This window comes from Podarcis cretensis (assembly GCF_951804945.1).
Source record: "Podarcis cretensis genome assembly, chromosome: 7".
Classification (NCBI taxonomy): domain Eukaryota; kingdom Metazoa; phylum Chordata; class Lepidosauria; order Squamata; family Lacertidae; genus Podarcis; species Podarcis cretensis.
The window spans coordinates 54,034,564-54,048,928 of record NC_137176.1 but is presented as its reverse complement, the minus strand read 5'-3'; the positions used below and the strand labels follow the sequence as shown (position 1 = coordinate 54,048,928).

General features: G+C 40.7%; 1 protein-coding gene across 1 annotated transcript; it reads right to left on the bottom strand.

Moving 5' to 3' along the window:
* Positions 1 to 1,552: 1,552 nt before the first annotated feature.
* NPBWR1 (neuropeptides B and W receptor 1) lies at positions 1,553 to 4,475 on the bottom strand. The gene is made up of 2 exons (XM_079983329.1): positions 4,139 to 4,475; positions 1,553 to 3,741 (listed from the first exon to the last, which is right to left on the bottom strand). The coding sequence occupies exon 2, from the start codon at positions 3,428 to 3,430 to the stop codon at positions 2,432 to 2,434; it is 999 nt and encodes a 332-aa protein (XP_079839455.1). The 5' UTR covers positions 3,431 to 3,741; positions 4,139 to 4,475; the 3' UTR covers positions 1,553 to 2,431.
* Positions 4,476 to 14,365: the final 9,890 nt, after the last annotated feature.

The window sequence follows — 14,365 nt, the reverse complement described above, 5'->3', positions numbered from 1 at the left end:
TAGGGCCCAGGAACCCTGGAAAACTGTTGCCAGTCGGCATAGGCACTACTGAACAAAGATGGACCAGTAGTCTAACCTGGTATAAAGCACTTTCCTGTGTTCCTGCATGGGTAGCCCATGACTGCATGTGAGAAACTGCAAACTAAGGTCTTTAAGTAGTACAAAGATATACCTCCCACATCTAAAATTTGGTTGTGTTTGGAATAATTCCGTAAACAGAGATACATCGCTTCCTCGTACCAAGATGAGGAAAAAACATTAAACACGGGGTGGGGGGAGGATGTAGTAAAGTAAAATGAACCATTACAAGGTCCACAACAATTAAAGTATGTAAACAGATTCAATCCATAAGGAAAGGTATCATATACAACAGGCATGTCCAACAGGTAGATCGTGATCTACTGGTAAAAACAAAAACAAATTCAATATGTATTTTTTGTTAGGTACTATTTGATATGATTCAGTCCTGTAATGGCTTTTATATCAGGGATGGCCAACTCCCAAGAGACTGCAATCTACTCACAGAGTTAAAAACTGGCAGTGATCTACCCCCTTTTTTGAGGTTCAGGTCAAAGTTTTTGAGCTTTTTTTAGGGATGAGGAAAGCCCATTTTTAGGGGTTCAGGTCAAAGTTCTTGAGCTTTTTTAGGGGAGACAGTGATCTACCAGTGATCTACCACAAATGTCCAGTGATTTGTCACTATCTTTGTTTTGTCTTTATGTCTTTTTTGTCTTTTTTGTTTCCCTTTCCCTTTTCTTTTTATATATGTTGAGAAGTAAGGTTTTTAAGTCTGACATTATTTGATTTATATAGAAGGTAGCAAAGTATGCATTTGTTATCTATGTATTTATTTGTATGTTTGAAATAAAAAATTAAATAAATAAATAAAAAGATATATCACCCAAATGGATGGATTCAGGTAATCCTAGCATTGTGACATGGTCATTGGAAGGAAGTAGGCCCGTGCCTAAAACAAGATGCCTGTTGTTGTTGTTGTTGTTGTTGTTGTTGTTGTTGTTGACATCCATCTGTCTCAGCATGTGACAGTGGCCAAACCCCAGGAAAACAAGGTATCTAAACCTGGAGTATTCCCCAAGATTCTCAAATTGTTTCTTGAATAGTAGTTTGTATCAGGCAAGCCTCTCCATCATCTTTGGGGAAAGCACTCGTTTTGAGAAGCTTCAGATTGAATTTTTCACAAGATGCCTTCCAAAGTTGATGTAGGCTTGCCAGATAAGAACTTCTACTATTCAAGAAAAGATTTGAGAATCTCGGGAATACTCCAGGTTTAGAAGTCTTATTATAAGCAGGGAGCTGCTTTCTTCCAATGAGAACTTTTCCTGGTGTTTAGAGAAGTGTACTTGGACTGAAATTTCTGCTTCTTACTGAAGGTGGCTCTCGACACACGTTGCTACAAAAAAGTAATTTATTTCCCCATCTCCACTTGGCACTTACAAAGCAACAAGCTGTGAATATTTAAATCTTATTAGGAATATATATATATATATATATATATATATATATATATCCCATTTGGGGGCTTTGTATGTTCTTATCTCCAGTATTTAAAAAAGAAGAAGAAAAGATTGGGATTTAAAAAAAAAAAAATGTGACAAAGATCAAGCTATGACATTTTATGCTAGAGGGCACTTTCCTTTGCAAAATACTTATATCTAAGAAAGTCTGTACGCAGAGGATTTGTGCAGCAGTTTAAGCCTTAATTACAGTATTTTTACAGAATAATAATAATCACAACTACAAGATGTGTCAGAACTTAAAATACACAATGTGATTGAATATGGAGGAAAGGAAGAATGAATCAACTAGGCCCACATCCCCCCAATTAAATGTGTGGGAGCTGTAGAAGAACACATTACCTTGTCATAAAAGTTTACCTTGTCAAATGCAGAATTAATATGTAATAAAATATGATGGAGGAAGGTAATACAGCAAGATAAATATAATACAGGTATCAAACTAGCAGGATTCAGATTCATTAAGCAAAGGCACTCTGCACACCTTTATTTGGCTTGAAAAAACTCCACGTTTTAATTAGTACTGTTCTGTATATTGGGTCTGCTGAATATTAAATCTTCTTTCTTTTTTTTACATTCCAAGGAATTATGTTGCATTCCATACCAATAGGAGGAGAATCCACAATGAATAGATGTAGTGCCAAAAAAAGAAAGAACAAGAGCAAAAATGCTCCGGAGGATGTAATGTGGTGATTCAGCAAGCTTCTTCATCCTGGCAGGGATACGGGGACACTGCTTGAAGAAGAAGAGGATGAGCCAATTCCTGAATTTTCAGTTTTACAACATTTTGGATCTGGTTCTATGGCCAGAGCTAGTCCCTTCCAATCATGCTTCGTGAAGTTTCTTCAAAATGCATTAAGCTTATTTTAAAAGGGGCTAGAAAAAGATCTGGAATCTTAGGAGGGAGTTCCACATTCAACCAACTTTCGGAAACTCTTCCGGAAAGTATCATCTAAAAAGGCGTAAAGGAACGGGTTGAGGCAACTGTTAGCATAGCTCAGGGTGGTGATGAAATAGGAGATTCCAATTATCAGAGGGGTTTGTGGGATGTCTGTGGTGAGGGCGACCACAGTGCTCAGGTGATAAGGGGTCCAACAGAACAGGCAAACGCCCAATATGATCAGCACCATGATTGTCACTTTCTTTTTCGCTTTGTCCAAAGCTTTAGCATTGCTATGGAGCCGCATACGCCTCAGCTTGAAGAGCATGGTGCTGTACAGGATGCAGATGGTGGACACCGGGATGGCAAAGCCCAAGATAAGGGTGTAGAGGCGGCTCACTTTCCACCAGAAGCCCTCTGGGCTGGGAAAGACAAAGACACACTGGGATCGTCCCTCTTCAGTGTGTATCTTGGCAAAGATACTGAACGGCAATATGATGATGCTGACAAAAACCCAGACACAGAGACTCACTGTCTTGGCAGCCCTGTAGGTGCGATAGCACATTTTCTTGGATTTGATGGTGGCAACCACCACCAGGTATCGGTCGATGCTCATGACAGTTAGAAAATAAATGCTTGAGAAAGTGTTGTACTGGTCGATGGAGATGATCAGCTTGCACATGAATTCGCCAAAGGGCCACTGAAGCAGCAGGTAGTCTGCTATGTTGATAGGAAGTACCAACGTGAAGAGCTCATCAGCAATGGCCAGGTTCAGAATGAAAATGTTGGTGACAGTCTTCATTTTGGGAGCTTTTAGGATGACATAAATGACTGCAGAGTTTCCAGTGAGCCCAACAGCACAGATCACAGAGTAGATGATGGGTACGGCAATGTAGAACTTAGGAATCAGCTGTGGAGCTGTCATGTTGTGCCCATGTTGTCCTGACCTATAGCAGCCAAAATCCACATCAGTACAGGAAACATTGAAGTTGGGCTGGGAGGAAAAATTATCCATTTTCTGCAGTGACAAATATCAGTCTCCTCTGTTAAATATTGTTTAGTTTAGATGAGATTACTAGATGCAGTCCTTTTACAAAACCTTATGAGTGAGATCAGTCTATTTGAAATACATTGCATCAGAGATTTCCTTCAGGCTCTTATTTCTTGAAGCTGCTTGATTCAAGCTAATTTTCAGGTAAACTGCCTCTCCTAGCACTTTCTTTTCTATTTACTGAAACCAGTAAAGCAGTCTTTCAGTTAAATAGTTTTTGCATCCTGCTTCCTTTTTATCTTTCCACTTTGGAGCACTCTGACTGTACTGATCTCCTAAGGAAAATAAAATTTTAAAACAAATGAATTAAGTTTCAACATGCCCCTGGCTATTTTACATGCAGCTCAACATTGTATGGAAATGACATTTAATGTCTCTATATAATTAAGCACAAAATTACCTCTCTTGTTATAGTTTTCATTAATTCTCTTTCCGCACATTGCCTAGGAGGAATATGCTACGAAAATTCTTGTTCATGGGAAATAATAAACACATATAAAAACCATGCCTCTGTGACTGAAGAATCCTAAATGAGACTCTTCCCCATCTACACTCACAGATTATGTCTCCGTCTTCCTTTTTCACCCACAGACATTCTTCACACACTATTTTATTACACTCATTAAAGCCTGAATCATTAGTTAACGCTTAGAATCCTCCGTTTCCCCTTACCTTTCTAACCAAGACTGTGTCCTGCTTTTGCGCATCCTTTTGCAGTCACTGTGCTCTGGAGGCTCAACAGCAAACTGAGAAACAGGAGTGAAGTGCTGTGATGCTGAAATGCTGGACAGCTCCTCAGCAGCTGCATCTCTGAACAGTCCCTGCAGGTCTGGATAGCTCCTTCTGAACCCCACTCCCTTGGCTAGGAAATGGAGGGCAGGTACTACCTCAGCACGGAAGCCCTACCGTTTCAGCTCACAGGTCAATCAACACAGCCACCAGTTTATATTCTCCTCCTTATGAGAGATCTGCTTCCTCTGAAGTTACAGACCACTTCATGTGACAATAGCTTGTAGAGGTTCCATCTCTTCTGTTTGTTCATTCTATATCTAATTGCAAAGTGAGATCAGTTTGCTTTACTAATGCAATTGTTCATCTTTAGATATACAGTTATATAAAACTTCCTCTTGTTATTAACTTACTATCAATCAGTTTCATTAGATTACTTAGAGTTTATTTTGTTTGAGAGAAGATAATTTGTACCTAGTTTCTCCATACCATTCATAAATTTTATAAATCTCTGTCATGCCTCCTCCTCTCAATTATCTGTATTTTGAAATGAAAAAACCCCAACTTATTTGACCACTCCTTATAGGGAAGATGTTTTAATCCAGTGGCAATTTGCTTTGGCATTTCCTATACCTCTCTAGCCTGTACCATGGCAAAAACTTCATCTGAAACTCCATCATGTTATGATAGGAGTTCAGTTATGTGATACTTGTCCTAAAGCACTTTTTGCAAGCTGCTGGAGTGCCATTACTGTGCAAGAAGGGCAGATAAGCCAATTCTGCCCTACTTAACTGACTGGAAAATCACATCAACACCAAGGACACTGCACCTCTTCAGTCTCTACAGGTGATAAAGAGATGGTTGGATGCTACTTGAGATCTGTTGGCATCCCAGCCCAGGCTTCATCCTCATCTAAAAGGAATTTCTGCATCCCAGTTTTCCTATATAAAGGAGAAAACACAAGGGGGATAGTCAGTTCTGTTGGCTGCTGCATCAACAATACTAAAGCAACTTGATATTGTTGGGAGGAGGGCTGAAACTCAGTGGTAGCTCATCCACTTTGTCTTCAGAGATGCTTCCAGTTTTTCCAGAGGTGGGAATGTGACCCGTCTGAAATCCTGGAGAGCTCCTGCCAGTCAGCATGGGCAGGACTGAGATGGATGCTGATTTGATTCAGTATAAAGTAGATTCCTAACCTAACAATGCAATTTACATATTTAAAATAAAATATGCTGAGCTAGATGGTGGTTTGTGGGTTCCCCTGTTGGAGCCATACTATTTAAAACCATGTACCAAATTATATGTGGGTGATTATAAGAGTACCCCAGGGACCAATATTTTTCCATGGCCAACCCTCCTTGCCCTCCCAATAGGCAGAGTGAGACATTTGCCTTAGGCAGCTGATCTTGGGTGTCATGAAAGGCACCAAACTGTACATTATTTAATGGATTATGATTTGGGGAGGGCTGGGAGAGGAGAGGGGAGAAAGCTTCATTGTGCAACCATAAACCTCTGAGCTAGTACAACAAGTGATTTAAGTACTGCCATTCATGTCAGCTGAAATCAATCAGAATTTCACCACATACTTCAGCATAGTCAAGAATACTGATGAAGGAGCCTTCAACTGCCTACATGAAGAAACCCATCAAACAACAAATTACCGATGTGCGTTGCCATTATACTTATCTCCTATTTTTCCTTTCGGAAATTCAGAGTAGCTTATCTGACTCTCAGCAGTCCCTTACTGAGCGGCTAACAATGAAATAGGAGTGGATATTCAGAAAGACATGAAGGTCCTGCTCACTCAGACAAACTAAGTCTAGCATCCTCTTCTTACAGTGGCCAACCACAGGCTCATGGGAAGCCCACATTCAGAACATGAGCACAACAGCACTCTCCTACTTGTGTTCCCCAGCAACTGGTAGTCAAAGGCATACTAAGGGCCACAGGGAGGATAGGCTGGCCTCAACCAGAGCCAGGGCTTTTTTGCCATGGCCCCAATCTGGTGGAACGCTCTGTCACAAGAGACTAGGGCCCTGCAGGACTTGACATCTTTCCGCAGGGCTTACAAGACAGAGCTGTTCCACCAGGCCCTTGGCCAAGGCACAGTCTGACCCCCTCCTTCCGTAATCCTCATAGAACTCTAGCCCAATGGTTGCCAATAATTTGATTTTGAATTGATTTTAGAATGAATTGATTTTAGAATGCATTTCAATTAATTGATTGTGATTTTATGTAAACTGTGTTACTTTTATTGTTGTTAGCCACTCTAACAGATGGGGAGGGCGGGATATAAATTATTATTATTATTATTATTATTATTATTATTATTATTATTATTATTATACTGCTCCAATACTGAAGGTAGTACACAGCCTTTGATAGCCTTGTCCTTCATGAGTGTGCATAATCCCCTTTCAAAGCTAAGTCGGCAACCATCACTACAATTTGTGATGGCGCATTCCATAGATTAAATATGCACTGAGTAAAGAAATACTTCCATTTATCTATCCTGAATCTTCTAGCATTCAGCTCCATTGGATGATTTGAGATTCCCTCATATGATGTGAGAGAAGTAGCCGGCAACTGGCAAGAGTGCTGGATTGCCTCCCCCAGTGTGTTGACACCATGCTCTCCTTGCCATGGTCTCTCCCCTTCCTTTCTCAGTAATCTACAGCAAGGCCAGTGACAGGCAGTCAGGTAAGCATCATCACTCTGTCCTGCAGACTGCTACTAGGGGAAAGGGAGAAAAATGCCTCTCCATCTTTTTCCCACCCTTATTAACCTTTCCTCCCAGATCCCCCCTAGATCACTTCTTATAAAATAATTTGTGTGGTGTTATTGATCCTACAAAGCAGCCCAGAGCTGGTACACTTATGTTTGTGGAGTAGGGAGAGGGGAATTGCTGAGAGAGAATAGTGAATGACAGTCCTGCAGTGTAGCCCAGAGTTATCCAGTCTCTTGGTGTTTTTAATTTCTTTAGGGAAATGCAGTTGGGAGGCAGCTGTTGAATATAATAGCAACAGCAGGGGAGAGAGTGTGATTCATTACACTCATTTTGCACTCATAGGGGGATTCTTGGGGTGGGGGGGTGGGGGGGGGTGGCTGCTGCTGGGATAAAACATCCATAGTGATGTAAAGAAAACCAACAACAAAATCTCCTGTCCCTTTTGATCAAAGAAAAGAAAATGTATCTGTTTGACCCAGGCTGCTAACATTACTGTAGTTTTTATGAGGTATGCTATATTAAAAATAAATAACCACAGCAAGTGCTCTTCGAGCACACTGCTTGCTTTTCAGTAATTTACTCTTACATTTGTCCATCAGCACCTTAAATGATGTAAATATTAAATCTCTCTTGACCCTACATTGGCCTTTGTAACTACCATGTTTTGTGCTGAATGCGGTATTGACAGCCTAAGATCAATAAGTTGAAAGATCTATGGTCACATAAATGGTTTACAACTGGGTGAGAGTGAGGCTATTATGCTTCTAGCAGCTGTTTTTCAGGCAGGAATTCAACAGATCAAGCCTTTCCTAAAATGGAAATCTTCACCTGTTGACATTTTCACAGGCATCTTACTACTTGTGTGCAGCCCTCAATTTATTTTGGGGGCATCCACCCCACCTGCACAATAGGATATACATTTGCACATGACATAGTGTGTGTGTATCTCAGACTTAACAGCCCTAGGATGCAGTTCCTGAGCTATAAGACCCACCCCAGGTCTATGGATCACTGCCTTATTTGCTTGTTGCCTTGATGCCGCTGGGGTCCATATTCACTGGGGTCCATATCCACCTCCTAGTACCAAAAGTTTAAAAGTCTTAAATCCCATTAAAAAAACAATGAGTCAATTTTGCTGTTTTAAAATCGAGGGCATATGGAAATGTTCTTGGTGGCTGCCCAACATCTTGGTGGATGCCCAACATGTGATAAATATATACTGATGGTGAACTTAGGTCTCTCAGTTCTCATCTGCCACTTCACTATCCACACATGAGAGGGAGATATCAGTAGGCTTGGGGGAAGTTTATACATGTACAAAAGAAACTTTAAGGGGGGGGCAAAGGAAAGAGACCTCTTAAGCAACCCAATGACAACTGAGCATGCTCAGTGGGTACAGAGTGCTGACACTGCTGTGGGGAATGGGATGGAAAACTGGGTTAGAAGGAGGAAGACTGGAATGGAGTATCCTGGATAGGGCAAACTTTGTTGCCTAGAGCTCTGGATGGAGGCACTCCATGTTGCATTGGGCACTCACGCTTGTTACAATCGTAAAAAAATAAAACCCAACCCTATCAGAATGTGAGTTAAATTGATAAAGTGTTGGGGTTTTAGTTAAAGAATAAATATTCAAAATCAATTTTATCACATATGTTTTCTGCAGGCGTATATGGAACTATCCCCATTTTATGTTCTCTGCAACCCTGTCAGGCAGGCTAAACTGGGAAGCTGGTTCAAGGAAGGATCATGGCTAAATGGAAATTTGAAACCAGATTTCCCCAGTCAACCCACTATCTGCTATATCCCACCAGCTCTTGGTATTTTTTTTTAAAAAAAATATGCATGTTTTAAATATGTATATATGCGCGCACACATTATTACTTGCCCTGCGGCCACAATGAATTAAAGAACTGTAAAGCAACCATTAGTGATTCATTGATTTACAGAACATGTTTACTCAAAATTCTGAATTCTGTGGGATTTACTCCCCAGTAAATGTGTTTCGGATTTCAGCCCAAAGTCTCCAAGTTATCAGCTATATGCTATGCAATGTAAATAGAACAGAATTCAGTCTTTAGCCTTGGGCTCTTTATAAGGTGCATTATGAAGTGTGTAATTAGCATTTAGAGCTTGTAATTATTGTAAATGTGATTAAAAGCTTAGCTGCTCTAAAACTTAATGTTCTGTTGTGAAAAGTGGTATATTTGTATAATATACCTTTTGTTTTCTTATGGGCTGTGGTCAATACCAGATAAATTATGGCTACTCGGACTTCCGGGTTAGCGCGATCGGTTAATGGCGGATTCCCTCCGAGCTCCAGAGGGAATCGGCTCTGCTGAAGACGGGTCTTACCGCGCCGGCGACACGGGGACCCTTAGAAACCGCAGGCGCGGAAGCCTGCGGACTTGGTGACTCGGTGGGCACCTTTAAGCGCCCTCCCCGACCCACGAAGAACCTTTTTAAAGGCTACGGAGAGGGTACGGAGAGTGGCGTGGTGCTGGGAGTAGACCGCTACTTCAGTGGAGCGAAGCCGCGAGCCATGGCCGGAGAGCGCTGACTTTCTTCCCAAAATTTGGACTGGAAAACAAACAACCCGTGAGTAAAATGGAATTTGGACTTTTTTTTTACCTTGGAATTTGGCACGACCGGGGGATGCGCTAAAGGGAAGTCCGCACCCCCCCTACCTACAAATGATTTAAAGCAAGAACCGGAGAACTAAGGTGGAAAGATTATTGTTTTTGTGGTGTTAGACAAAGATATTTCCATGAATTTGACAGAAGAAGTTTTTGTGCTGGAGAGAAAGGGAGGACTCTTGGAAGTGTTCGGGTAAACCCCCCCCCCGAACCCGGGAACGTCCTGTGCGGGTGCCGGAGGAAAAAGAATAAGGAGTTTGACAGCTGTCAAAGGAGCTGTCAAACGGGCGGTTAAAGTTAAGAACTTTGCTACTTAATAACTCTCTGAACTAAAGGTGTTACATTTGAATAGAGGTGGTTGGAAACAAAGTAGTAATAAACAACAAAGTGACGGATTGTTGGAAAAGGACTATTAAGCAATTGGAACCCCCCTAGGGGGAACTAGAGACATTACAATGGCTGCAGAGGGAAAAGTACTGGCAGAGATAGAAAAAATGTTTTTTCTCGTGGGAATTTTGCAAGAGCAGAGCACGGCTATGAACAAAGAACTTTTGACCTTGAACTCTAAAACAAACAACTCTGCTGAATGCATAAAGGATTTAACTGATAAAGAATCTGCGGCTGAACCAGAAATGACATCTTTGGAACCGATGGAGAGGAAAGAAGGAGTGGAGAAAGTACAGGCGGAAAATACCAACCAGAAATTTATATTCTCAGAAAAGAAAGAAGAAGATCTTTGGATTATAAATCTGCGAAAGATGAGAAAGATGAAGAAGGAAGTCCCTGGAGTACTTGGAACACTGGAATTTAAAAGAATAAAGAAACATGATTGGGACTTCCTTTTTGAGTATGGGAGAGCAGCTGACCTTTTGCAGCAACTGCTTCTAAATATTTCGGATGGAAGAAAATTTGTTGTGACTGTGACAGAACTCCTTCGAGACCTGAGGACCAACAAAAAGGATTACCAACAAAATCGGCAGAGAGAGACTAACAGAGAGTTGAGGGCCTCGGATGTGAGGAGTCCGGGCTAGGAACTGTTTTTGTGGACATTTGCTTGGGAAGGGACGGAGACCGGGGTAGGGAGGGAGGGGAGAATTGAATTTCAAAATTTTATGATTTTTGTATTTGGCTATTGCGATCTATAATTAGTATAAGAATGGGAGAAATTCATGGAAGGGAAGTTAGGTCGACCTTAGAAAAAGGATTTAATGTTTATAAGAGAATTGGATAAGTTAAATGTGGACAACTAAAAAGAGCTAAGTTTTAAAAATAATAACAATATGTTTAAGATGATAGACAAGAACTTGCTGAACTAATTATCGGAATTGGGATGTATGAAGAGGGGGTGATGGGAAGTCCGGGAAAGAGGGTAAAGAAAGTAAGGGTATGAAAATGTATATGTGTTGTCTTTGTCTTTTTATGTGTGTGTATCTTTATAAAATGTAAAAACCCAATAAAATTTTTTATAAAAAAAAAAAAATATGGCTACTAGGGATATAATGTTCTTTGAATGTCCTTTATTAGTGGACTTGCTGCAACACAATGATATTTTCTCTCTCTTTGACTATGCTATTATTAAATATTAGAAGAAATTTTAACAATTGTGTTTACCCAAGCGTTTGATTACTGAATTATACTGTTCCTAGCAACCTTGAAATTATTAGCTGTTTTTTTTTAGATTATCTTAATGTTTTAAACGCCTGCCAACCTAGCAGTTCGAAAGCACCTCCGGGTGCAAGTAGATAAATAGGGACCGCTTACCAGCGGGAAGGTAAACGGCGTTTCCGTGTGCGGCTCTGGCTCTGGCTCTGGCTCTGGCCAGAGCAGCGATGTCACGCTGGCCACATGACCCGGAAGTGTCTCCGGACAGCGCTGGCCCCTGGCCTCTTAAGTGAGATGGGCGCACAACCCCAGAGTCTGTCAAGACTGGCCCGTACGGGCAGGGGTACCTTTACCTTTACCTTTAATGTTTTAAAATGTTTTGGAACGTTTTAATTGCTTTAAAACGTTTTTATGCTATTTTTAATTGTATAGTTTTAACATTTTGGTGTTTACTACCTTGGGCTCCTTTGGGAGGATGGGAAAAAAATTTGATAATAAACAAAAGTAAACAAAATAAAGTCAATAAATGGAAATGATACTAAAACCACAATCCTATACACTTTTTACTTGCGAGAAAATTTGTGTAGGACTGAGCAGGCTGCCCAGTGAATTACAGTTTCTGAGCAGGAATTAGTATCCTATATTCCTACAAACCAACTCAGTATGAATAATTCCAACACAGGTTTTTGACATAGGTATTTTGTATTCACCACTAAAATTAGTAGGATCAGGTATGTATGAGAAAAAGATGGCTGCACACATGCAATTTGTTATGTACTGAAGTTCTCACCCTGGGCCAGCAGGGGGATACTGTAGACAGTTCAGGTCCACATACGCAAATAAGGGATCGAAAGTGACGTTCAGTGATTGGATAGTTACAGAAAATGGTTACTGTTGCGTTCTAGTGGAGCTCTATATAAGCAGGCTGGCTGAACCCTTCAGTTCAGTTCTGTTCTGGCCTGTGAATAAACAAGAGCTGTTTGAAGAATCGCTGTGTCGTCTGATATGTTCACCCATAACTTAACACAATTATGTGGGGGCAGCCACATTTTTCCTATACAAATACTATAAACAACATAATGTGATCACAGAGCAGCACTTGCAGGACCATTTCTGATCCCATTCTGAATTAGAGCAGGGCCCGTGCTTCCTAGTCTGTCTCAGATTTTTTAAAAAATATTTATTTAAAAAGTGGCTGGATCAACTCAAAGAAGTTCAATTTAAAATGCTTCCAAATCTTGTAATAACAAAACATTTGACTGAATTGCAACTCAACAAGAAACTATGAATTATAGTGGGACAGTTCATTAATCAATATATATAGAGTAATCAAATATGTAAGATTAAGAACTAGCTCTGTACATAATAAAGACCCACATCCTGTAGTCATTATTCAATTCACAACCCAGTACATTTGTGACAAAGGTCATGAACCTTCCCTTTGAGGCAGACAAGAATACTGAAGAGAGAAAAAGAGAGCAGCTCAAGGTTATGAAAGGAATTAATTACTTAGATTCAGACCTAAAATAATGGGCCACATGGGTCCTGTGAATATCTGAGGAAAATGCCAACATGGAAACACACTTGTCTGTAGAAGAAGCCAGGCCATTTTGAGACTGATGATGTTTGAGCAATTATAAGAGAGCACTCTGACCGCAAAAGTGAAAAATGCCCATGCCAATCTATTCAGCTTATGTCCCCAGAATCAGAACAGTTTAAGTTCTCGTTAATTAGAAGCAAATAAAAAAAAGCAACTTACAAGCTGATACCGAGTTTCCCTGGGTACCCATCATCTTCAGGAAAATAAATTGCCCTGTGTTTCACAAACATCTATTGCTCTGAAACATAGCTTGCACTCATTTTAAAAGTTGGGATGACATTTATTATAGGAGCAGAAAGATTTAGACCAAGAATATAACCTGTGTCAAAACACCAGCTTGACGGGTTATTTAGGAAATGCCACGTTATGAGCACTACAATGTGCACACCAATCTTCCCCATCTGCACTATGCATTTAACCTTCATGGATTTCCCCAAAGAATCCTGGGAACTGTGGTTTGTTAAAGATGTTGAGAACTGGAACTCTGTGAGGACAATAGGAGTCTTCTGAAACTCTGAATACCCTTAACAAAACACAGTTCCCAGGATTCTTTGGGGAAGCTGTGACTGTTTAAAGTGGTCTGATACTGCTTTGAATGGGTAGTGCAGGTAGAGCCATAGCCTAGATGCTGCCCTACAGAAATATGCTCATTTCGAACGCCCTTAAAGTTGTTTTGTTAAACTCAAATGACATTAAACAAAGAATGGCAAAATATGTAGCCCCTTTTCATCATACTGCAGGCTGAATGGAATGATCTCCAGGGGGTGATGGCAATAGTGAACACAACTGCAACAAAACATTGCACTGTGGGATGCTGCTGTTCAGGAGCTCAGCCCCTCCATTTTATCCCCTTCCCCTTCCTTTTTGATTCCTGTATGCCAACACTTGTGGTCACTGGAGATGTACACATGTCATTGGGTTGTTTTTTAGAGTTTCCTCCTTCCTTCAGGGTTTAAAAACCTTTTTTGCTTCTGAAACCCTTCGGGTGCCCCCAAATCTGCTGATACCTTCTTCTTTTGTGGGGGTAATGTTGCTTGCAACACCACTCTCACAAGAACATTGAAAATAGAAGGCATTATAATTATATCTAAACTATCAGAAAGAAGAGAAAAGGGACTCCAACTAATATACTTGAGATGCCTTCTGTTGTTAGGTATAGAAAACTATGCTTAATCCTTCACATCTCATTAATTTCAGGGTGATGCAGCATTTTGTTACTGTGACAATGAAAATATTAGTCATGTTATTACAGTTTAAGTTCTCCCATCTGGATTCTTGGTGGCCTCTCCAGGAAAGCAATTTTGCCTAAGTACAACAATTGTCTTTAATGAAGAAGGAAGGAATTCATTGCAGCAATAAGGTGGTAGTTGCATCAGTGCAAGGGTTTCTACTTGCCAAATGGAACCTCCTCTTCTGTCACATCACTCCCCCCACCACACACTGTTTTGAGCTTTCTCTTGATCCTGCAGAGCACATTGGAAGGAGGTACGTGGTGAGGCAGCAGCAGGAGGAAGAGCTCTGTTGTGCACTGGCTTAGTCAGGGCCGGATTTAGGTTTGATGAGGCCCTAAGCTACTGAAGGTAATGGGGCCCTTTATATGACAAGCT

Excerpts from the sequence above, each read along its gene's own strand:
- NPBWR1 (XM_079983329.1), bottom strand. The coding sequence starts at position 3,430 with ATGGATAATTTTTCCTCCCAGCCCAACTTCAATGTTTCCTGTACTGAT.